Here is a 24,743-nt window from a genome sequence, read left to right as displayed (position 1 = left end):
TGGCAGGCTTGTAAGACGTGGTCTATTGCGTGTTTGCTGGGCTTAAGGAGCATACAGGTTTTTGAGAAGTATACTGAATTTTATCTTTTCTCTAACAGAGCAGTTTGTAGTAAAGTCAGGATTGTGTCTGATCTGGGTGTGTAGTTTACAAATAGGAAGTGTAGATTTTGTGTTGTTTCTAAGTGGTAAAGAAGGTGGCCAATGAGCTCTGGTGTAGGCATAAGTCATCTTCTTGAACAAGAAATGTAGCTTTATTTATTCATTTCTTAATAAAGATTTATACTTTTGTGGGGAGGTACTGAATCTTAACAGATCTTCTAAAAGAATATGGGGTTCACCAATATTGTGTAGCTCAAGTTTAATAGTAAATAATCTCCAGATTACTTGTCTTTTCTCAAGATGTTTTAATAAGAAAATGAGTTCAAGTGAACCCGTCTCCATACCTTACAGTACTGATGGACAGATATCATTCAACACACTAAAATGGGATTTAGTACAACCTGGCATCCTACAGGTGTGTACCCAATATTTGTAATTATATGTAGTGGTTTTTTTCCCTCAAATAATGGAATTCATGGCTTCTAAAAGCCCTAGATGATGAAGGGAGCGTATGGTCATTTAAATTGTGAATTATACTAATATGGGAGCAGTTGAATGCTCTTCCAGATCAACATTTACTACTGACAAGCTGGAATAATGACCCAAAATAAGTCTCTTAAGAATATGTGAAAAGTGCTACACTTCTAATGCAAAACAGTATTTGAAAAATTGTACAATGGGTGTAATTGATGAGTCATATGTTTTGTGTGATTGATCTGATGATCTGCTGCATACTTTAAGTAGAGGAGAAGGCACTTCAGTTCTGTTCATTTGTATTAAAAAGTATCCTACATTAAATGCACGATTTTTTTCATCTTTTCTGCTTAGTACTGTTGAGGCTTCAAGCAGAGATAATGGAGATATGTATCCAGTTTTGGATCAGAAAGTCAAAATAGGTATAACATGCTGTAAAGTGTCCAGAGGAGATGAAAATGATTAGCAGTCAAGAGTGAGAATTGATGTTCCTTGTAGCAGACATGTTTCTCTTTCTCTAGACATTTAAAAAGAGGTTTTGTAAAGAAAGGAATAAACTCTGTGAAGAAGACTAGGAGTAGTTAATGTAGGGAGAGGGATTTAGACATTAGGAAAAAATAATAATTTAAGAATAATTGATTTCTATAGTAAATTGCATAGGAAGGTCAAGACATCCCTAGAGCTGGAGGCTTTAAGAGCAAGTTAAAAAATTGGGGTTGGTTGATTCCTTGGTCAGGTGGGTGATTGTTCTCGAGATTCTTTCCAGCTGGTTTCCCTAATTATTTTGAAAATAACTCTAATAGAAGTGTGAATTGTGTAAGAGACATAATTGGTTATTGAGAGCTGCTGGGCTTTGATTTTAGACAAGGTTTTTTTTCTTTTTTTTTTTCTTTTTTTTTTTCTTTTTTTTTTTCTTTTTTTTTTTTTTTTCTGTCAAAGCACCAAATAAGGTTTTTGTTGGATAAGCCCAGTGGAATCCTGTGAGGAAAAAGGCTTCTGTGCTTGATGAGTGAGGTACTTTTTAGTAAAGCTGGCTATACTGAGTTATTTTTGGGCATTCATATATATATATTTGGATATTTGTCACAACAATTTCTCCTACTCATCTACTGCTTAAACTGCTACCTGCATAGTATCTTATGCTGCATTTATTTTCAATGAAGGACCTTATAAAGGTGTATATGAAGAGACATTTAAGAGGAATTTGTCAGTTCTTTTGTTGCTGTGTTCACTCAGGAAAAGTGAAGATTTGTATGAAGTGATTTAAAACTAATATAGAAACACACTGGACACTTCTTTGGTAGACCATCATAATGTTCTTTCAAATCAAAGTTGCAAAAAAAATTTTTTTTTTTTTTTTTTTTTTTTAAGAGGCATCAGTATTATTTATTTGTCTGTGTCTGTATCAGAGGACCACAACTTCATTTATTTGTGTGTGTTTTTGTTTCTTCCTCTAATTGAAGGGTCTCAGTATTATGTAGTATTGTAGTACTATATGATGTTACTTTTTAATTCTTCTTATGGAATTGTTTTATATTCAGGTCTCTGTCTTGAGAAGCTGCCAATTTCTTCTTCAGCTAGCAACCTCCATGTGGACCGTGAACAAGAAATTGTTACGTGCTATGAGAAGGCTGGGGATATTGCTCTTCTGTACCTTCAGGAGATAGAAAGGGTAAGCTAATCTCTGTAGAGCTGAAGAATTGCATGGTTACTCATTTGGTTACTCATCTGGTTGTTTTCTCATCTGTTCAGCTTCATTTTCCATTGTGTCATTGCAGGATGACCTTTCTGAAAGTTCTCTTTCACTAGATTCACCAAATTCTTAGTTTTAATTTGGGTGACTGATAAGTAAATGCTTCATTTATCACTCTTTCAAGCTTTTGATTTCATTGAAAGCTTTTACTGAAATTACAAAACTTGTTAATTTTTGTTGTCAGCATTTCTGTCTTTTGTACTTGTAGGTAATTAATACTAATATACAAAACAGAAGCCCTAAGCCAGGGCCTACTACACATGAACAGGAACTTGGTTTTTTCTTGGAAACAGGACTACAGAGGGCGCATGTTTTATATTTCAAGAATGGGTAAGATTTGATTCACCATTTTTGTTGCTGTTTTTGTTTAGGATTTGTATTTTATCCTTACAAACATTTTTAACAGTTGTGGATAGTGCAATCATGAGGCTTCTGTATTAATAAAGTATTAATGTTTTGATTGAAAAGCGTGACAGTCCATTTTGTATTCATCTATTTGTTATTAGATCCTTTGATTAAAATATATGTAACATGAACTTGTATTAACTTAAAGTACCTTAAGCATGAACTATTCTTTGATATTGTTTTTTATTTTACTATTAGAAAGTAAATCTTAGAAAGACTGTTAGAAGGTGATTGATAACAGTGAAATTCCTGATGTTTATAATGTTGATTTGTATAATTTTTTTACAAATCTCTTCAGTTATCACTTATTTTAACATTGTGCTGCAGGATAAATGTGCATGAAGACCAACAGTATGTATTCAAGTATACAATCTCCATTATACCTGCTCTATAGATCCTTTTAGATCCTGCATGGGAGGTCCTTTATGATTTAAATAAGGCTTCTATTAAAAGATTAATATTAAACTCAGTCATCATTCAAAAAAATGAAAAAAGGAATACCACTTTCCATACTTAAAAGCTTCAGAACTTTGCACAGATGTTTGTTAAGTACATTTCTGGCATTTGTTATTGAAAGCACATAGATTTTGCAGAGCTTTTTGTTTTGTTGGAAAATTGCTTTTTGATTGAAATGAAATTCTGGATAGGGAAAGCATTTTGTTCCAAAAACAATTCTTATTCATTCATGTACGTAAACAAGAGGTAAAGGTAAATCATGCAGTGTCTGTAAAGAGTTTGAGATTTTCATGTGCTGGTTGAAGAAAGGACATCCAAATTTTAAAACTATTCTGAGATGTCATGGTGGGAATTGTCACTAAGCTTCTCAAAGTAATGGAGTAATGCTGCCATAGTGCGTGATATGAGAATTACATCTCAGTTCCATTTTCATCATTTAATTGCAATAGGAGTTGAATGTTCTAAAACTTCCCATTTGTCCTTCACCAGAGTTACTGTTTTCACTTCTGCACAAAAGACAATTAATATACATGTATTGAAAGAATCAGCGACAATCATAGTAAGGAATAAGCTAGATTCCACATTTTGAATGATTTTGATGGAAGGCTGCTAATGGAAATAGTCCATTTAATCTGACATCTTCTGCATATAGCAAAATGAAACAAAATGAAGAAAACAAACCCAAACCAACCAAGCAACCGAAAAAATGCCAACCACAACCCCACAAAGAAGTATATAATGGTTCACTAAGGAACATCTGGCCTATAGAGGAGTTAGATTTTTCCTAGAACATATCAGCTGGTCTGGCATAAACTTTAAAAATCTGATTTTGTTCTGTGTACACTTTAGTCCTTCATAGTAAAGCTGATGGTGTTGTCAACTCCTGCATGAACATGCAGTCTTTTTCCAATCTTTAGTACAGTGCTCACTTGTAGTTTACAAGATAATTACGCATTATGAATTTAATTTTAAATGTCATCTATCAGTTTTATTTAGGCCAATTTATCAATTTTAGGCCACTGCTAGAAATAGTAGAAAAGAAAAAGAAGTGTTAGGGAAATACAAATCAGTGCCAATCATGATTTTACATACTTCTACCATTATATCTTTTAGCTTCCTTTCTTAATTTAGAGCCAATCCCGGTTCTGTCAAGATTGCCTAATATGGTCAATGTGCCAGGCTTTCAGTTATTGCTGCTTTTATGGGTTCCTTCTCTTTTTGTTGTTTGTTTTCACTTGAATTTACCAGAACCCAACAGAGGACTGCTACTTTAAATATTTATGTGTGTATAAATAGGGACAAATATAGAGCATACTTTTTAACGTTTTGTAATACTTTATTTTTAAATTTAGCATGTATCCTGATATTTTGTTTATACACGTTAGGTACAAGATCTTTCCATTCTGCTTTTTAACGCACTTCAAATTTTAATTTAATATAAAAATGTAAAGATGATGTGAAATTTTTCAAACAGAGGAGTGTAGATATTTTTAATATAGCTTAGAAACGGAAGCACTTACTTTAAATAGGCTTTTTGCAGTTGAAGCTGTGGATGTTAAAAGGGGGTGAATCCTGAGGAGGAGGCAGGAAGTCACCCAAGTTTAGCTGCTTGTGAGTGAAACAGAAAATGTGCCTGTCTGCTTTTGCAGGCAGACCAGCTCTGGTATTCACACTGCAGTGCAGTGGAGTCTTCCTTGTGTGTATTCAGGAGGTGATGTTGTGGCACTAAAAGTTCCTTCCACTAAACTGTAGCACGACTTTTTACTGAGTGAATTCAAATTGTATTTTAATACCAGAATTGTGATTATAGTAATTTGTATGTTAGGCCGTATAAATCATCATATGAAACATCTGAGTATACACTTATGAATAAATGGTATGGATTTCTTAGCATTTATTTTTCGACTTCAGTTCCATTCCTATAAATACTGAAAAATCTCTTTTTAAATCTGATGAAGATCTGAATTTGTCTAAAGTCCTTTCGTGTTTTATTGTTTTGTTTTGTGTCTTCGTTCACTAGGTTATTCACTGCTTTTACTTATGCATCATCCAGTATAAGTGGAAAATCCATTCTTCTTTATATGTCAGGAACAAACTAGAAAAGAGAATAAGAGAACTTTTACTTCACCCAGAAGAATAACATTTTAGGAGTAACACGGAGTGTTGCTTCATACCTAGAATTGGTCCATTTAAAAATTTCTCTTTTCTCACTAACTGTGCAGAGATTTCCTTGTAAGTCAAGAAAGCAAGTTTTTGTAGAGAATTAAGTGAATATCTTTCAAGTATGCATTAACTTGTATGAAAAGGTATAAAATATTCTAAACCTTTGAAGACTAACTGCTGAGTGCCAGTGTTTTGAAAATACATGGAATGGCACTTAACAGCTGAGGAACATTCCAGCCTTGTGGCGTATAAGGAGTTAAGGAAGCTATTCTGAAACTAAAAGGAGGCTTTACATACCTTCAAAAACAAACAAACCAAAACCAAACGTAAAACGTTTTGAAATATATATAACTTCTAAATGTCTTTCTGGCTGATCATGCAACCACCATTTAATCAGTAGTAGCTACCATCTAGTTAGTTGATTTGCAATTTGAAATTGGAGGAGTTCAAAGACTTGAATTTATTCCAGGAAAAACAATGAACATTGAAACTTTGACACTAGTACTTTAATGTAGCTCTTTTTCAAGGAGGATGCCTCTGAGAATCGACAGCAGTAATCCTTCTGTCCTTATATTTGCTTTATATATATGCTTTAATTAAAACAAGACACTATAAAATTGTAGATTTTTTTTTTTTTTAATCAATAGAGTTCAGGAATGTACTACTTGTGTAGGCTGGGAAAAGAAAAAACAAAAGCTTTTTGATTGGAATCTAACATCAGGTAGCCATCGCATTAAAACCGGCCCTAACCTTTCAGATCTCTCGTCACTCCTCCTGTATCTTGCTCCCTCTCAAGGATATTGCTGTATCATGCAAACAGTCCAGGATCCAGACTGCAATATGGTCTAATCTCCATTGCTGCTGACTTGCTAAATCAAAGCCTGAAGGAACTGGACCTGGTCTGTACCCATTGTAGTGCTGATACTTGTGCTGACACCCTGACACAGCTGCAGTGTCCCATTCCTCTTTATAAAGATGTTGCTTGGTTGCCAGCCCTCAATAGATGACACAATAGAAAATAAATTGTTTTTCTTTTTTTCATTCTCTATGTATAACTGATTTTTATTGGGTTACAAAGTATCTGTCAAGCATAACAAAAACACTCCTCGGAGTTACTCACGTGAAGGACTTGTCTGTGTAGGAGTTGTTTCTTTTGTTTTGCCACTATGCCACTTGCAGGAGTGTAATGAGAGAGAGAAGCCTGTCCTTAAGTGCTTTTGGTATGTGTGTACAAACACAGGGTAGTAGTAGGAGCTCATTTGCTAAGTATTTGAATAACTTTGCCAAGGAGGGACTGTATCTGTTTGGGTCATAGTTGTCATAAGGGAAATTGACTCTTGGAAGAGCTAGGTGACTGAATACCTACAGAGATGTGAAGGTCTAGTACTAGAAGATAACTCATTTTCATTTTAAATTGTGATAACTATTCTGAAACTATTGTGAGAGATAGCAGGATCTGTGCCCTCATTCTCCACCTCCTTTTTTTGCAAAAAGTTAAAAAAAAAATTCCATTATTTCATTTGTTAACTCTGTTCCTGAAGTTGGAGACAGTGCAGAGATCAGATTGATTTCTGACTATGCAGATTGGCTGTAAACAGAAGGCTGGTGCTGTGCTAAGAAAAAACCGAATACTGTGCAGATGTCTGTTTATGTTTGTTATTAAAACTAATGGCACTTGAAAATTAATCAATTCTTTCAAAGTGTGCATTACTCAGATTATTTTCTTGTCACTGGCCAAACAATTTCAAAAAGTATTTCCAAATTTTTAAGTGGTATTGAATTGGCTGTTGTAAGAATCAAAACGTGTAGCTGCTGCAAAAACCTTGGAAACAAGGATGTGTTGCAGAAATTCAAGCTTCAGCAGCTGAACAGAAAGGCAGGCAAGCTTTACTCATGATTTCAGGTGAATACTGGGAAAATTCCTGTTGGCATCTCCTGATTTACATATTCTTCCTTACAAAATATATAACTATTCTATATAACATATAACCATATATACTGTGTTCTACAGCTAGTTTAGTGGAGAATGCTTGGAATTTTTGTTGACATGCAGGCATTTTGTGTTTGTACTAAAATATGTTTTCTTACAACACGTTTGGTAGGCACATCAGATTTGACCTTTTCTGCACCCGAACTCTCCATCCATTGCTGCCTTACTTTTCCCAAATCACGTTCTTCTCAACTTCTTTTTAATGCACTGTACTGTAGATGTGGGAAGGTGAAATGAACGTTTCTTTCTCTGAGTGTGTGGTAGTGCATGGTGCCTTGAATTTCTTTTCCATGCATAAGCATAAGGCATGTTTGAATGTTTTTGACCATATTTTAATGCCTTTTTTTTTGCCCAGAGAAGCTATGGCAGGGGTCTGTCTGGGCAGCCTGATCCTAGTGGATGGCAGCCCTGCCTGTGTCTGGGGGATGGAACTGAATGGGCTTTGGGGCCCATTATACAATTCGATGATTCTACTCCCAGCAAATCCCCATGTTACTGCAATGTGGGCATTTTAAATTGAATTGACTTGGGAAAAAGTGGTTCCTTAGAGGCTGCATTCAGACAGAAGTATAATTAGCAACTCAGCAGTGAAATCATCTGCCTTATTTATTTTACTCTGACATTTTTACAAGACTATCAACAGGATGTTTTTAGAGGTCCTATGTTCTGTTCCCTCAACAAAGCATTCCTGTAAGCCTCGTGCTTAGGAACATTGTGTGAATTCTCAGTAATACTGCATAAACAGAGGAACAGTATAAAGATAAGTGATTACTAATACAGATTCTGCTTGTTTACTTGGAGGCATTTGCACAGTCTTTTCTTTCCAGTAACTGTTGTACCTGTTTGTGAATATAACTCATGTTTTCTGTGCTGTATATAGCATGAATTTTGAGACTCCAGCTTTATCTTTCTGCCTTTCTCCAAATTAGTATATTCAGTTACATGGCAGCTTTGTTCATGTTTACTTTGAAGAGTATAAGAATAAAAGAAAGATTAGTAAGCATTTTCAAATTTGCTGTTGGGATGCAATAGAAAATAGGAAATTTTGTCTTCAGTTTTACTTTGATTTGGTAAAATGGTCCAATAGCAAAAACTAGGGTTAGGAGTAAAAAAGCAAAACTCTTATTAACTGTACTGATGAATAAACGGCACATAAACAACTTCAAGAAGTGGAGAACAATGAGTTTTCTTCAGATATTAACATCTCTAGGATGTCTATAATAGGAGCAGTAACATCAAAATTAGACTTCTCCTGGGCTAATGAGTGAGAAAAATCAGAAGAGAATTGATAACATCAAATGGCTAGAAATGTTATGTATTTCATTTAATACATAAAACTTTGAGTTAAGTATATTTTTGCTCCCGTGCTGGTGTTTACCTTTTCTTTCCTTCTTTCTTTCAACTGCCCTACTTTGTGTTTAAATAATTTTTAGTCTTTGTTTTCCTAGATTAACCAAGCTGTGCTCTTACTCAGTTCTCAGTTAATGGGTTTTGTTGCCCTGCATCTTCTTCAGTCCCTTCATTCTTTTTAGTCTCATTTTTTGAACTTGATCAACAAAAGTGTGTGAGTTCTTAGCTATCTTCTAGAAAAGCATTAGCATTGAGTAGAGTTTTGTCTGCTGTGATTTGCTGTGGTTTATCCCTGTATTATACCCTGTATTATACCTGTGCAACCTGTTTCTGTTTTCTTTATTATTCACAAGTTCTGAGTTCTCAGCTTAGAAGAGAAACTGCTCTTAGTGCTGAAATACTACCTTGGATGTCCTGCTCCCCTTCCACCTCCGTTTTTTTTCTGAACTCTTGATTTTTCAGAAACATGTAGTTTCATGAGGATGTGTTTCTTGATAGCTTAAAAAAACGTGCTGTGTTTTACCTGGAGAATGGTTGTGTGGTGTGAGGAGTCCACTCCTTGCCTGGCTGGAGAGCAGTAGAAGGTTGTATTGCTGCTGGGGCTCTGCATGAAGCTCCTGTGGATAAGGGCTTGTAAGTTTCTCTTGCCTCTGCATTAGGTTCCTTGTCAGAAGAACTGGGCATAGTCAGTGGCAGGTGTGTGGGGCAGTGGATTCCCCCTCACAGCTTGGCTCATTTCTTCACAGATGTCACCCCTTGTTTGCGTTAATTGAAAGGACACCTTTTTATTCCTTACACTCCTTTCTCTTCTGTGTCACCCCAGAGAGGACTGACCCATGCAGAGTACTGAGAGCTGGCCTTTGTGTTTTGCTGAGCAATGCCACTGACTAAACATTTGATCTGTTGTTTCATCTTAGCTCTTTCAGTTCTATCACTTCTTACATGGATGTATCTCAGCTGTTTTGTTCCTGTATAAAATCCCATATTTTATCACAACATACTTCCTTCATGGTTCCTGATGCTATTTTCTGACCTTTGTTATCTTTAAGAGAGGTTGTAAAATGATGACTGTGTGTTGTTCTGTCTGCTGAAGTTCCCCATGCTTTGTCATGCTTTGTATTAAGCTGAGTAGCATCCTAGACCTTCAATTTGGTATTCTAAACAAAAGCATTGTTGTCACTGCACTTTCTTCCTTCTACTTTTGTGGAATTTTTATATTTTCTTCTAACTATAGATAGAATATAGTATGTAATTCTAGGTAACACGATAAAGTTGATGACCATACAGCTTGAATGATGTGTAATACCAAATGAAATATTTATCAGAGTAGATTCTATTTGCCTCATTCCATCTGTTAATTTATTTCATTAGTAAAGCTTTTTGGCACATTTAGCATGTTTTTTCTTGTGAATTCAAGAATGGACCTTTTTGTTTGTGACTTTCTGTGATACTTTCTTAACCTACCCCCATTTCTTCTCATTATCTCTGCTCAGAAAGAGAAACTTGCAAAATCGTAAGGGGTAAAATGTGAGACATTTAATCCACTCTGTGTCCATTCCTTTTGTGAATCTGGCTGTTGTGCCTTAACAGTGTGCTTATATACTTACAGCAATGAGTATTTTGAGAGTCTGAGGAGTATCTGAGTTGGTAGTGTCAAGAGATGTAGTTACCAGCTGTGATCTTTCCTGTACCTACACTCCTGGCATGTATATTTTATTTTTATTTTATTTTTATTTTTATTTTAATTATTATTATTATTATTTTATATTTTATTTATTTATTTATTTTGGTATTTGTTTGGTTCATTTCATTCTCCAAAACAGCAGAAAATACACAGCCAAGAAATCACAGCTTTCTTTAGTTTTAATGGGCTGAGTTGATTCACCAGAAGATGTGATAACAGCTGGTGGTGCTGGTGAGAAAAGAGACAAGGCCAAACAAGTGAGAGTAGAAAGATATGAAGGTAGAAAAAGGGAACAAATGCCAGGAGGAGAATGGGGAGAATCAGACCTCCTCTTTTTGGTAGGGAACCATTAGATGGACTCAGCTACTAGTGGAACTGCAGTCTAGGCAATAAATGTTTTACTTTCAAATGCATAATGTTACAGTCTTAAGGAGAAAGATAGCTGAATATAAAGTGTGGCTGTTCAGACATGTTTTGTTGCTGTGTGTTCAAAAAGAGTTACTGCTTGACTGGGCAGTTTCAAGTACTTAGACTTATGCAGCAGTAATGGCACACTGAATATGTTTCATTTATAAGCTAGAACTTCAATCCAGGAAAAAAAAAAATTAAAAACCAAACAAACAAAACACTAATCTTTGTAGTGTTACATAAAACCATTGCTCTGGTATGGTAAATAATGTGCCTCAGGGTATGAAGGTGTTCTCTTAGTAATAAAGAGTTTATCTGAAACTTCTGTTCTGTGTACGCGTGTATATCAAGAATTTTGCCAGCCCCCATTCCTTTGTTCAACAGTGCAGTTGTCCATGTTTAAATCAAATGCGTTTATTTTTTATTATTTGAGTTCTTGGAAATAGAGCAACAACAAACTTTTAATTTTAAAAGTATCATTGAGTTTACAAACATTACATTTCTTTGTCTGGATAGGAGAGGGAGAGAGCATTTGGAAAATGGATGTAATTCCAAAAGCAATTTCTTTTATCACTTTTATCAAGCAATTTAGATTTCGTTGTGTCTTTTGTTGTTTTTCCCCTTATTTGAAGCATGAATACTTATTAAATGAGATACAGTAAGCATCAGTAATGAGGTAATAGGCTGATATAGGAAACTTTGCTTGTTCATTGCCATGACTATGCATGTGCTTTTCCGTGTTAGATAGAATAAGCACCTACAATTTAGCCAACAAGTTGCAAAGCAGGGGAGGTTGGGTCTAAGCTCACTAAACAAAAATCTATTCTAATTTCATCTTTAGTCTGTAAGTCAATGAGTTAGACTAAATATTTGTTTTTTAAATGCATAAAACGTAAGGGAAAAGCACAACAAAGTGGTTCTCACATTAATAGAGAATATGTCAAAATATACTGCAAATAAAAAGTAGATTGATCTTATCAAACTTTTTGAGGTTTAATTTGAAGCACTTTTGTCCTAGTCTGTTTTGAGCACTTTGTGAGTACACCTCACTCCTCTTGTTTTAAAGAATATCGTTTTGTTCTTTTGTCCTAACTTTCAGGTATGGATCTTTATTCCTTGAGTAGTTTCTTTCATTTTTTCCTTCTCATTTTACTTTGTGTGTTTAAAACCAGAAAGGTAAGATATATTTGTCTTGCCTGTGCTTTATGCTGGCCTATATGCTTAGATACAGTTTATCTGATTTTGTATCAACAGTCTGTCTATATTGCCTCTTTATTTTCTTCCTGTGCTTTTTTTTTTTTTTTTTTTTCTTTTTTGGTGTCATATCTCTACTTTTGCATTTATTGCTCTGTTTAGGAACGAACAACTTTGCATAGATGCAATTAAAATATTTCTATTATGTTAAACAGTAATGCTATCAATAATTCTAAAATGTGCATAGAAGTTGTATCCATGTAGACTTGCAATAGAAGATTACTGTCTCTTAGATCTTAATGCCAAGTCTTTAACTGGTGTAGTGCTACTCTGTCAATATAGTAGCAAGGGAGTTATACAAACAAACTTGGAACTAACAATGTCTATTTTTGTCAAGCCTGAAATTAGAAAGTCTGTCAGCTCCGGGCATGTGTTAATGTACCCTAAAATTCCTTTGTTCAAGAATGGAAAGAATCTCCAAGTCTTTTACAGACACTGTGGGTCATTGCTTTTTAAGTTAATCTGCCTAACAGTATGAGTGGAGCTGTTAATGCGAAGGCACATCATGGTGAAGAGCAGGTAGAAGGTAGTTCTGGCTAGACAGGAATAGCTGCCACCCTGTTCTCCCACGTATTACAAACACTTAACAAATACAGGAAATGTACTTTGCTAAAAGTAGTGCAGTGTGGAGATCAGCCATACTGATCATGGTATTTTTTGCTTCATTACTTGTCTCTCAAAGCATTTAACTCAGTTTGCTGGTTTAGATTGTAGTTTTAAATTGTATTCTTTTTTAGTATACCTTGTATAGAAGATGCTTGACAAATTTGTGTTGTGTTTGTGTTCACTTGTGCAGTGAATCAAGGTTAAATGCTTTATGAAGCAAAACCTAATTCTGTATGTTAGGTTTTTTTTCTATTCAATCTTGCTGCGTTTTCCATGAAGCAGTAGAACTTCAGTCACAAGTTTCAGTTCCTCGCAGATACTTACCAAAAGCTGTAGGCAAATAATGACAGTATCATGGCGCCCTTGAGAACTTCTAACAGTTGCATACTTTTTTCATAGAGATTTTCCTTTTGTTGTTCTTGTCACACTTCAAAAGATGTAAATATCATACAAAATTTTAGGAAACAGCATTTTTTTCCCACAGAGTTCATATTATTGTGATCTGAAGTTCTACTATACTACATTATAAGAATATGCATATTCTACTAATATGCAGTGTATTTCATCTCTTCTAGTAAAATAGTATCTTAAGATGACAAGTTTTTGTGGGTTTTTTTGTTGTTACTTTTGCTTTTTTGATAATTTTGCAGTCAACACTTCAGATTTTGGTCAATGTAGATTTTTTGGTTTTTTGTTTTTTATAATTTTTGTCAAGAGGGCACATTTCTGAATTTACAATACAGTCCTTGAGAGGAAGCTTCATTCATTTAAAATACACTCTAGGACTTAGAAGACTTCAATCTGGGATTCCAGAGGTCTGGTTTGGGCTCTCTTGAATACATATAGAAAGGTGCTGAATGTGTCCTGTTTCCACTGAGGTCAGAGAGATTTCCAAGATGAAGTCTGCTAAATTTCTGTATTACTTTAATTTTTCTATGAAGTTGATGTAGTATTTATTAGATACTTAAAGTCCTGTGTTAAAGTATAACTAAATTTTTCATTTATGCATTTGTTTAAGTATTAGATGTACAACCAAATTATTTTGTTAGAAAAGTGTTATCTCTTAAATAATTAAGATTAAAATAATTAAAAGAAATACAAAATTAATAAAATTAAGAATTAAAATATTCAGAATTAATAAAATGTTAAGAATACTTCAACATAACTTTCAACCTGTTTGTATGGATTTTGTTACTTGGAAGGTGTTAGCTCCTTCTAATGACCTTTTTTGTAAGTATTTTAAAAGGTGAACTTGTGCTAGTGAGACACATCTGTCTGTGCTGGAGACTGAAGTTTCTGAAATATGCTGATAATCCTTTATTGTATGTAGCAGAACAGTGATGACCTCTGTCGCGTAATCTGAAGAGTAAAATAATGGGACTCTAGCTAAACTGATAAGAGTTTTACAATTCTACAGAATGATCTCTTCAAACATGCTAGTTTCAGGTACTCAGACACTAGAATTAAAGAAAACATCTGAATAAAAAGTGGTGTTTTCTGATTTTTTTTGTTGCTGTTGTTTGTATCAAATCACAATTTAAAAGATGTTTTTAATAGATTGTGTACAAATTACACATCAAGGAGAAAGGCAATTTAGCTTTATAGCACAGTGCTATGGTGCTTTTCTTTATGAAAAACTTACACAATACATAATATTTCTCTTGGAGTGGGCTTTTGAGCCCAAGTTAAGTGAATGTTATACAACTTGCATGTAAAACCGTGTCTTAAGATAATACACACGTAATTTGTAACAACAATAATTTAATGCAAAGTGCACCTTGGATTGATTCAATTTGTTTTTGTAAGTAAACTTTGTCATGACATGGCCATCTTATGTTATATGTTGAACAACTGAATTCTTCAACCTCATCTCAACAAAGAGCCAACCTAGTCTGTCAGCAGTATACAAACAAGCTGTAGTAATATCAAAGAAGATATTCCTGAGGGTTTTTAAATACAATAAAAAATAAGATAGCAGAGATGATAGAATGGTAAGAAAAAGATAAAACTTTAGGAACGTTCAAACTAATCTGTTAATTCTACTGTTTGAGAATGAAGTTCAGATCTGCTAAAACTGTTGGTGTGATTGAGGCCTCCTTTCTTAGGGGCGTGTATATGTTTAGGGCAGCAGAAGTGGGAGAAACATGAGCAAAGAAACTTGAGCTGTAGAAGCCACACTAAAAATCAACTGAAATCAAGAACACTGATCTCTCAGTCCTCTCTTCTGGCCGTGTGTTGGGCCTTGTTTTGTCTTGATTCCTAAGGAGTTAAGACATTAACTTTCACTGGGTCTTGAAAGATTTATTCTTATTTCCTATTTTCCTACAATAAGATACTAAAAGGTGGCTAGAATTTAATTCCTCCCTCTCCCCCACAGAAAACGCTCACAGTTTCTACTTTTTTTTTTAATGCAATTAAAAATTAAAATTATTGTAACAGCCTGAAACAGTTTGTTTTCCAATTGAACTGATCACTTCTTACATTTTCTCTTGAGCTGTTTGCTGATCTGCAAATGTTTTTGGTTGTCTTTTTTAGCACTCTGGCAGCAGAGGTTCTCTATAATCAGTGATGGGGTGCCCAGATATGTATAATTCACAGAAAGGTGATCTTGATGCACAGGGGAGAAAAAAAAAAAAAAAAAAAAGTTGCTGTGGCTTTTAATGATTTTATCAAATAATATATCAAGATGTTGCCATGTCTGAGAATGCTGTTAAATTTTGTTTATGTGCAGGAACTTGACAAGAGGAGTTGGTAGATTTAGAGAATTACTAAGAGCTGTTGAAACAAGAACTACACAAAATCTGCGAATGGTAAGTCATTAAACCATGTTCCTATTGCAACTTCTGAATTCCAGTAGGTAGATGAAGCATAAATATGAGCTAGGGACAAATAATCAAGCTACAGCATATTGATCAGGATGTGTTATCTGCCATTTTGTAAAGGTACGTTTCTTGGTTGAAGTGATTTATTAAAGTAAAAACAGAATGCTTGATGACTGGTCTTCCCTAGTTCTTTGGTTTCTGACCAACAATGCTTTCAAACTTAGTCATAGTTGTCCAATTTGTGATTTGCTCTACTTTCACCAGGATATTATTTCATCTTTCTGTAATGTAATGAGATTGAGGACAGTGTGCAGTGTCTTCATTTCTGTTCTTTAAGTTGGAAACTTCAAGTTATCATTTCTTTATTTTCATAATAAAGAAATCCTTCTTCAAGGGAAGGAAAAAAAGAAGACAAAATCTTACTATTGATACAGCCATAAAATAAACCTCTACCAAATAAATGATTTATCTTTTTTTGCTTTTTTTTTGGTATAACAAAGGGCCAAGGCTTGCATCTTTTGCTCTAAGGTAATGACATTTAAAATGTCTTAGATTAGTATTTTAATACTACACGTTTACGACTTCCAGAATAGTAATAAGGTAACGTGATTCTTAATGAATTTAATAATGAATGCCTAAAAAGCATATTTAAATTATTAAATGGCAGAATTTCAATGAAGAGGGATAATATTACAAATGTTAGGAAATAAATGACATAGGAATTAACGTGGAAAATGTAGGCCATATGCTGCTGCTCATGGCTTGATCATTACACATTTATTCCTGGGAAATGCTGACAATTCTGATGTAAATGCTTGCCTTTTTTCTATTTTGCTGGTAGTAATCTGAGTTGTCATCATTTTCATATATACTTATGTAGCTTGTATGCTACATGACAGTAAACATTAAAGTGCAGATTAAATTGCTAGTTAAAGATTGTAGGATGACTTTTCAAAGCTTTAAATTATTATATAATATTTATGTAATTATTTTTGTACTTAAATATTTGGTACTGGGAATAAGTGGTCAAAATAAATTTCTTCATGCTTATCTGCAGCGCACTTTCACTCTTGCTAAACCTTACCAACAGCAACAAACACTAGCACCTTCAGGCCCTAGCTGTCAGAAGTCCAGATCAGTTTGGATCCGGATTGTAGCTGTGATGTGCTGCCAGACACCCACTGCTCTCTCGCTCGCTCTGCCTTATCAACAGGACAGGAACAAAAAGATAGAAAAGTTTGTGGGTTCAGATAAAGAACTTTACTGTCGTGGGCAAAGCAGATCTGACTTTGGGAAAATTAATGAAATTTATTGTCAACTAAGACGGAATTGAATGGAGAGAAACAAAGGCAAAATCTAAAATACCCACCACCACCACCACCACCTTTCCCAGGTTCAGGTTCACTTTTTCCTTCCTAACTCTTCTACCTCTTCTTCCTTAGCTGTGAGCAAGCAGGTAGATGAAGGCGCACAGCAGTAATGGAAAAGGGGGAGCTGCAGTGTGTCCCTAGCGTTTGCTCTGTACTTCTTCATCTTTGTGTTTTCCCAACACTCCTGTGTGGATCCTTCCCATGTGCTTCAGCAGTTCATTCAGGAAACAATTCCCTACTCCCTGTGGCCTCTCTACATCATCTGTCCCATAGGCTCCAGGGAAATATTTGCAGAGGTTAGGAGAGGTAGAGCTTTTTGAGTATAAAATATAAAATACGCAGAAAAATACCTGAATGTGCTCCACTATTAGGAGCAACAGTTGATGGTGTTTATAATTATGTGAACTGTAATAGGCAAAATGGAAGTTTGTTACTGCCATTTTTAGTTTGCATTTAGAGAATTTAAATGGATACTTACGCCTTTCAAACAACAGAATGCCTGATATTTTGGATGCTTTAAAATAAAAGAAAATACATTCCACTTGACTAATATGCATTTAAAATAATCTGGTATTTTTGAAGAGACTGCATTCAGCATTTCAAAGGAAAATATTTATCTTCTGCTTTTACAGACGATAGCAAGACAACTGGCTGAAATTTTGTTACGAGGCATGTGTGAACAGAGTTATTGGAATCCACTGGAAGATCCTCCTGACCAATCGCCACTGGATGATCCTCTTAGGAAAGGTTCAAATACAAAAAATTACACACTCAGTAGACGACCACGGGTATATACTGGAGAAAAGTATGTCTGAATTCACACCTCTCTCTTCTGTTTCCATAATTGCAATTGTTATCCACTGCACTGCGTAATTTAGTTCATATGGTTGAAAATGCAGAAGGTATTGGGCAGTGTGAATGTTCTTTAGGCAGAAGTTTGCAGTGTATCACGAGACCTTTTGTTCTCAATCCTCCAAATACCTTTTTATTCCATACCGAGGTACATGGTGGAGTTCTATATTATCTTTGAGATCTACAAGAAATCGTAATATTCGTGGCTATCTTTCTGTCACCTTGAGCTACTCAGCTTTATGCTCTTCCACCTCTTCTGCTGCATGTATCACAAGTAGCTTTTCAAAATGGAAAGTTTCTGTCTAAATGTTTGAAAATAGCAGAGTTGCAGCTTATGCTTCTGTGTGGTTTTGTTTTTTCTTTTTTTCCCCCCAAACAATCGGCTTTAGTAGGAGTGTTAAATATTTCTTAGAATCTGGACTCTTTAAATAGTTATAACTTGTTATTTGTATCTCCTGTGCTTTTGTCAAATCAAGTAATGAAATCTGAAAGATTTGGTAGTCATTGGTTTTCATTTATAGTAAGTTTGATCCAATGAAACTTTGTTGCTTTCATATTATATGTAATGCGCAGTAAAATCTTGTTCATAAATTAATGGCTGACCTGTTCAAAGTCCTTGAGGGATCACCTTATTTAATGTAGCCAACAACCACTGCTTGCTTGCTGTGATATATGTTGGAAACACTGTGAGCCGGAAAACTGAGAAACAGAATTGTAGCAGTGAAAATAATTATCTAGGCAAAGTTATGATTTGTTCTAGTAGGACAGTGAGTGTTTTAATTTTTAATTGAGATAGAGAAGATTGAAATTCCATTTGAACTCAAGAAAACATCCTTTATAGAAGAGGTTGCAGAGCCTCCATCGCTAGAGAAGGTCAAAATCCAACTGGACACAGTCCTGAGCAATCTGCCAGCTGACCTTGCTTTGAGCAGAAAATCTGGACCAAACAATCTCCAGAGACCTTCCAATTTCAGCTATTCTAAGAAATTGGTGTGATTTGGGAATCTCCTTTGAGGAGGCTGTTACCTGTTCTATGTGAAACTCTTGACTTTCTTTTCTCCAAAAAAACTGACTCATATTTTTTTTGAGAATATTGTCCGGCTGTAGGTTTAAAAGCTAGGAATTGTGGGTGTTTGAATTTCAGACTTGTCTGAGTATATCTTGAATGTTAAGTCATTAAAGGCAGTGTTTTGAGCTGTTATGAGTATTTTGTTTGCGTGGATTGATAGTGATAGGACAAAGGGGAATGGTTTAAAACTGAGATAGGGGAGATTTAGGTTCGATATTAGGAGAAAGTTTTTCACTCAGAGGGTGGTAACTCACTCTAACAGGTTGCCCAAGAAGGTTGTGGATTCCCCATCCCTGCAGGCATTCAAGGCCAACCTGGACATGGCTCTGGGTAACCTGATCCAGTGGTTGGCAACCCTGCACATAGCAGGGGGTTGAAACTGGATGATTGTTGTAGTCCTTTTCAACCCAGGCCACTCTATGAAAGTTACTAAATAAGGAAGTCTCTTTTACAATGAGTACATTTTCCCAAACATTCAAACAACTTCTTTGCTTCCCAAGTAAAGAAGAGTCAGTTCCTCTCTTACGGCATGTAGTAAATATTAAACTGTTTTCCCAGATTGTGACCTTTTTATTATTAGCTGCAGATTTATTATTTATTGCAGATCTCCATTTATGAACACTTTATATAGTAGTAGCCCCATGTAATTGTAACACTGTACCACACTGCTGCTACAAAGTAGAATGGCCTTTCTCTTCAAAGATTTTTAGCAATTCTGATTCCTCAGACCAGAACTCTTACAGCACTTTACTCAGACTCAATCTTTCAAACTTATTTATATTCTTCATCATCAACTTATTCTTCTGTAGAAACAGAGCTCCTTTCGAAAGCGTGGCTTTGTCTAGTATAATGTTTCTGTTCTTTGGAAATATAAGCAAGGAGTTCCACGATTTCAGCAGAGCGTGTAATTAAGTGCTTTTCTTTGGTCACATCAAAGTGATTAATACCAGATCAGACAATGTGTCTAGATTAGTACCTTATCTTCAACAGTGATGAAAAGCAAGTACCTAAGACAAGAAATAGCAAGACTTAAAGGAGACTTCTTACTACATGCTCCCCTGACCTCCAGCTTTTTGAGTCAGAAATGTTCTGGTTTGTTTTAAATACAGTGCCTAATACATTATTTAAATGCATTCAGTTTTATTATTAAATTATTAAATGCATTCAGTCTTTTGAGGACAGTGAATGATGTTTGAAAAATATCATTTATGATTTTATAGATATCTGTTACACCCTTCTTCAGTTTTCTCCTCTGAGAGTTTCTTGTTGCTGACCTTTGAATCAGTGCTGCAGGTTCAGTTCATGTAGCTAGATGCCAACAGCTAGTTAAATCACAGGCTATATTTTTATAGTTGTCAAGTTATACTAAATTTTGGGATACTTGGATGTGTTCTTTAATACTTGACAGCCATGGTTGTTTTGTTGTCTTACAATATGTGGGTAGTAATAGTGCTAGGAGGAGGGTTGGACTAGATAATCTTTATAGGTCCTTTCCAACCTTGTGATTCTGTGATTATATTTGTCAACTTTTCTGAAAAGTAAATGTAGAGCGCTGCAGATAAATGAATTCTAAGCAATTTTTAAAGTGTAATTTATCTATTGTGTTTTATGGATTTTTCCAGTTTTTACAGTACTCAGTCACGATATTTGTGTAAGCTACTCCTAAAAGTAGAATTTTCTGCTTAAATAATTGAATTTTTGTTTTGAACAGCATCTTTTGTCCTCAAGAAAATACAGAAGAAGCCTTACTGTTGCTACTTATTAGTGAATCTATGGTAGGTAAAACAGTGGATGTGCAAATGTTGCCTGTGTTTGTGTGTATTCCATTTTCTTTTTTAAATGAAAACATTTTTTGTCATGCGTTGCTTTTTGACTCATGTTTCATTTTCTGTTAGGAAAACAGGCAGTTACTTCTGAAATTCAAGCTTCTGTTCCTCTGAAGCAGCAGGATGAGCTCTGCAGATGTTATGAGTAGGAGTTTTTTCTCCTGTAGAGTGACTGAACATAGCCTCCAAATTATAGGCAGGTGAATACAAAGCCAGGTCTTTTCTCGTCACTTATCAATATGACCACAGATACACCAGCAGGTGTCATTCAGACAGTTTCAAAATATAAGTTGTTTTTTGTTGTAGAAACCAAAATCAAAGACTGCTAGGTAAGCCTAATAAGCATCACCAAAAAATATTTTCCACTGATCATTAAAACTCAGATGTCAGTCATATTTGTAAGTTATTTTTATTTATGCAGACATTCAGCCTTTTCTGCTGGATTGTATTTCATTTTTTCAAGTTTCCTACTTTCCCCAGCAGGTAATTCCTTTCAGTGGACTACTTGTGCCTTTTAACAGTTTTTCGTATTTTCCTGTAGCATGATTTTACTAGTTACTGATCCACTGCCATGTACTGACTTTCTCGTACCAGGTCAGTTCTACTATGTATTCTCAAATAACAGAAATGAAAAGCTTAGGCTCAAACCCTTGCTGAGTTTCTAGCTGGAGGGGTGGAACCTCTGGAATCTCAGGCATTGTATATGAGACTGTCCCACTGAACACCGATGGCACTTAGTCTTTAAGTTCCTTAGGTGAGATCTTTTACACTCTGGCAAAATTTCTAGTCTGTTAGTTAAGTAATATCAGAATAGTTTATTGAATGTTGTCCTATTTGAATTCCTTTAAAGTTGCTGGGTACACTTTAAAAGTAGTGCAAATTACTATCCTTACTCCTAGTGAGCTGCATTGTGATGTCACTAGAAAACTAGACTGAGCAAACGTTTCCATATACCGTGTGTTGCTTTTGCTGCATCTGAAAGGGAACACATGCCTCTTTAAGGTGCTTGAGCAGCTTATGACAACCTAAAGAAGAATTCTAATGTGAACAGCAGTCACAGTGTGAAGCAGAAGCATGCCCACTGCAGCAGCATCTGACTATCGATTACTGTATTTGCTGGAGTACTTTCTTGCATATCAGCACTAAGAATTCAAAAAGATCCTTAACATAATGCTTTTTTAGCTCTTCTTTCAGGTAACTTACAACTTTTCCTTTATGAATTAGATCTGTCTAAATTGGATGCTTATCATGGTAGAGCATTACACTCTTAGCAAACTTTCAGTAATCTCTTTATTGACAAGTAATTATTGCAAGTTATCTGAGGCACAAGTGTTAGCCTTAAAAATATTTATCGCTTCAAACTTGTCTTTGTGAGAGTTGCTTCCTGAGAGTTAAGAGCTCTTTGTTCAGCACTGTGTGCTAACTCTACCTGCAGTAGTTTTAAAGAACAATGTGACTCATCATTTTCAAATTGGTATGTGAGTAAGAAATGATTACAAAAGACTCATGAAACATTAGTATTTAGACATGGTCTTGTATTATCAATATAGTATGATCTTTTACTTGTGAATTATTAAAAACACAAGGCTTCAGAACTTCTCTCCTTTATGAAATTATTTAAGAAAATACTGAAGAACAGAATGAGCGTCACATAGAAGTAACATTTTGTGTAAATAAGAACATTCACATCACTGTGCACATAACCCCCAAATCATACTTCTAGTATCAGGGAAGTAATACACTCTAACATCATCACTTCTTATTTGCATTAGATCTAGTGCAACATATATCCAGAAAATTGAGTTCCCTTAATTTCTGAATTCAGAATGGATGCTTTAGTGGGTAAGATTTGAATTGTAATACTTATGAAAGAAATGATGTGGGAAAGATAGTTATGTGCTTTTTAAGTATTCTAATTCTCTTGTAGGTACATTTCAGAGTACAAAATGTCTTTTAGCCACATGACTGCTGCTGCAGTTTACTGTCGTGTGTAATGAGGAAAGTCAGCTGCAACCCTGCCATCACTTATTGTAAGACGTTCTTGTATTTTAGCTGTTACACCTACAAACTGTAGATCAGCCTCTTCTTACCCAAGTTTGAATTTGTAGAAAGGTAGAATCTGAAGGGCTGGGAACTTCAAGTTACAATGGCAGTACTTGTTGCTGAATGTCAGCTGAGCTATAGTAACAGAATCAAGAGTGGTTGAGGTTGGAAGTGAACTCTGGAGGTCATTTTGTCCAGTCCCGTGCTCAGGCAAAGCCATCTGTAGGTTTCCCAGTACCATGGCTTTTGAATATCTGCAAAGATGGAGTATCCTCAGTCACTCTGAGCAACTCATTCCAGTGTTCAATCACCATTACAGTCAACAGAGAAAGTGTTTCCTAGTGTTTGGAGGCAACCTTCTGTTTCCGTTTGTGCCCACTTCCTCTTGTCCTGTCACTGAGCATCCACTTTCCAACTTAGCATCACTAAGGCTTTGAATTTGAAGAGGTTCCTGTGAGCCCATTTTGCCAGCCTGTCTAGGTCCCTCTAAATAGTAAGTAGCACAACCCATTAGTAGATCCACCTCCTAATTTTGTAACAGTAAACTTGCTGTGAGAGCACATTACACTCCATCATCCAGGTTGTTAATGAAGATGTTGGACAGGATTGAATCCAGTGTCGCTCCCTGAAGCACACTACTAGTTGCTGGGTAGCCTTTGCTTGAATGAACACCTCCCACACCTCACCGTATGTGTTTATCTCAGCTCATGCAAGAGAACAAAGTTATTCTACTCATATTTGCTTCGGGCTTAAAGCGTGTATAGGGTAAGTGTAGCATACTGCAACTTAATTAATTTTCACTTAATTGTGTCTGAGACTTTAGCAGTTCTGAAACACTGAGAACTTAAAGTTTTAAGTACGTTGAACTGTTACGATTATGCAGAAAATTACTGTTCAGATATATAGCAATTAAAACTTACAAGGCATCCTGTCCCATAATACTGCTTTGGCATTGCCACCCGTTTTTTTGGAAGTGTTAGTTTAGGGCTTGTTCTGTGCTTGCAAGGAAAGGAATTGAATCAGTGTTTAAATGTGGAGTTAAAAAGGAAGAAGTTCTTGAATCTGACTAAGTATTTATGCAGTGTGGAAAGAAAAAGCCAAAGTCATCTTGATCAGAAGAAAGCACTGTGCCTGTTTCGGGTTGGAAGGGGGGGGATAGGGGGAATGAAGTTCAAACCAGTCAGTCTGTGGATTGTTCAGCTGATAAATCTTGAAATGTCTGCGCATTTTATACTCTGAGTATCTCCTTGAAATTTTCTTTCTGTATTTAACTGCACTGATTTTAAAGATTTATGTTTTTAGTATGACCAGAGCATAAAATGTTTTCCTATTATAGCAAAAAAAAAATTTATGTGTGCTTGATATGTGTTACTCCTCCCCTCTGAAAAAGGGATGAAACAAACTCTCCATTTTAATTTAATGTATTTAAATAAACGTATAAGGGAGGCCATACCATGTGTAATTAAAAAAAAAAGAAAAAGAAAAGGCAGAGGAGAGGTGAAGAGAGAGGAGGACTGGCTGACTTCAAGCAACCAAATATAATAGCACTTTTGTCAGTAGGAATATTAACAATCAAAAAATCTGGAAATGGAGAAGATGTCAAGATAACATATTTTCAGAGAGTTGATGGTATAGGTGGAGAAATACTGAGTAAATGAGCATTAGCTCCTGGGAAACTTGAATTTTGTTTTTTGCTCTTTGGCAGGATTTCTTTTTGAATATGGTCAACTCATTTAACCAGCTCTAGTTTAATTTATGCCCTTCTGAAAAGACAAAGCAAGGGCTTAGACTTGGGATGTGCATTTCACAGAAGTCTTGAAAGTACAAAGATGTATTGCAAACAAGAGCTGAGTCTGAACCTGTGCTTGGAACAACGGGCAGTTTTCATTTCTCATTAATAATTCCTGAAGGCGATTGCATGGTTAATCTGGGCAAGTGAGAAGGTAGTGTCATAATGTCACGAAGACAAAAGAAATTGATTGGTTCATTTCACAAAAAGATGAAGTAGAAGATTTGAAGATTCTTCTCATATGTTTTACTTGCCTACAAAACAATAAATTAAATTTTAGAAGATGAATATACATTATATTTTAAAACATACTGTCTTTGGTTTCTGAGA

General features: G+C 35.2%; 1 protein-coding gene across 3 annotated transcripts in view; it reads left to right on the top strand.

The window, feature by feature from the left end:
• Nucleotides 1-24,743, top strand: part of TTC7B (tetratricopeptide repeat domain 7B) — a gene marked incomplete at both ends in the record, with an annotated part of 122,961 nt that overhangs the window by 29,181 nt on the left and 69,037 nt on the right. For all 3 annotated transcript variants that reach the window (XM_079536814.1, XM_079536813.1, XM_079536815.1), the window contains 5 exons: nucleotides 2,115-2,245; nucleotides 2,535-2,656; nucleotides 15,374-15,452; nucleotides 17,467-17,639; nucleotides 20,467-20,530. In XM_079536814.1, the coding sequence (XP_079392940.1) occupies nucleotides 2,115-2,245; nucleotides 2,535-2,656; nucleotides 15,374-15,452; nucleotides 17,467-17,639; nucleotides 20,467-20,530 (569 nt within the window). The remainder of the gene's footprint in view (nucleotides 1-2,114; nucleotides 2,246-2,534; nucleotides 2,657-15,373; nucleotides 15,453-17,466; nucleotides 17,640-20,466; nucleotides 20,531-24,743) is intronic.

Source organism: Tetrao urogallus (assembly GCF_951394365.1).
Source record: "Tetrao urogallus genome assembly, chromosome: 6".
NCBI lineage: Eukaryota > Metazoa > Chordata > Aves > Galliformes > Phasianidae > Tetrao > Tetrao urogallus.
Note: the sequence above shows the minus strand (reverse complement) of the source record. Positions and strands in the feature narration are given on the sequence as shown.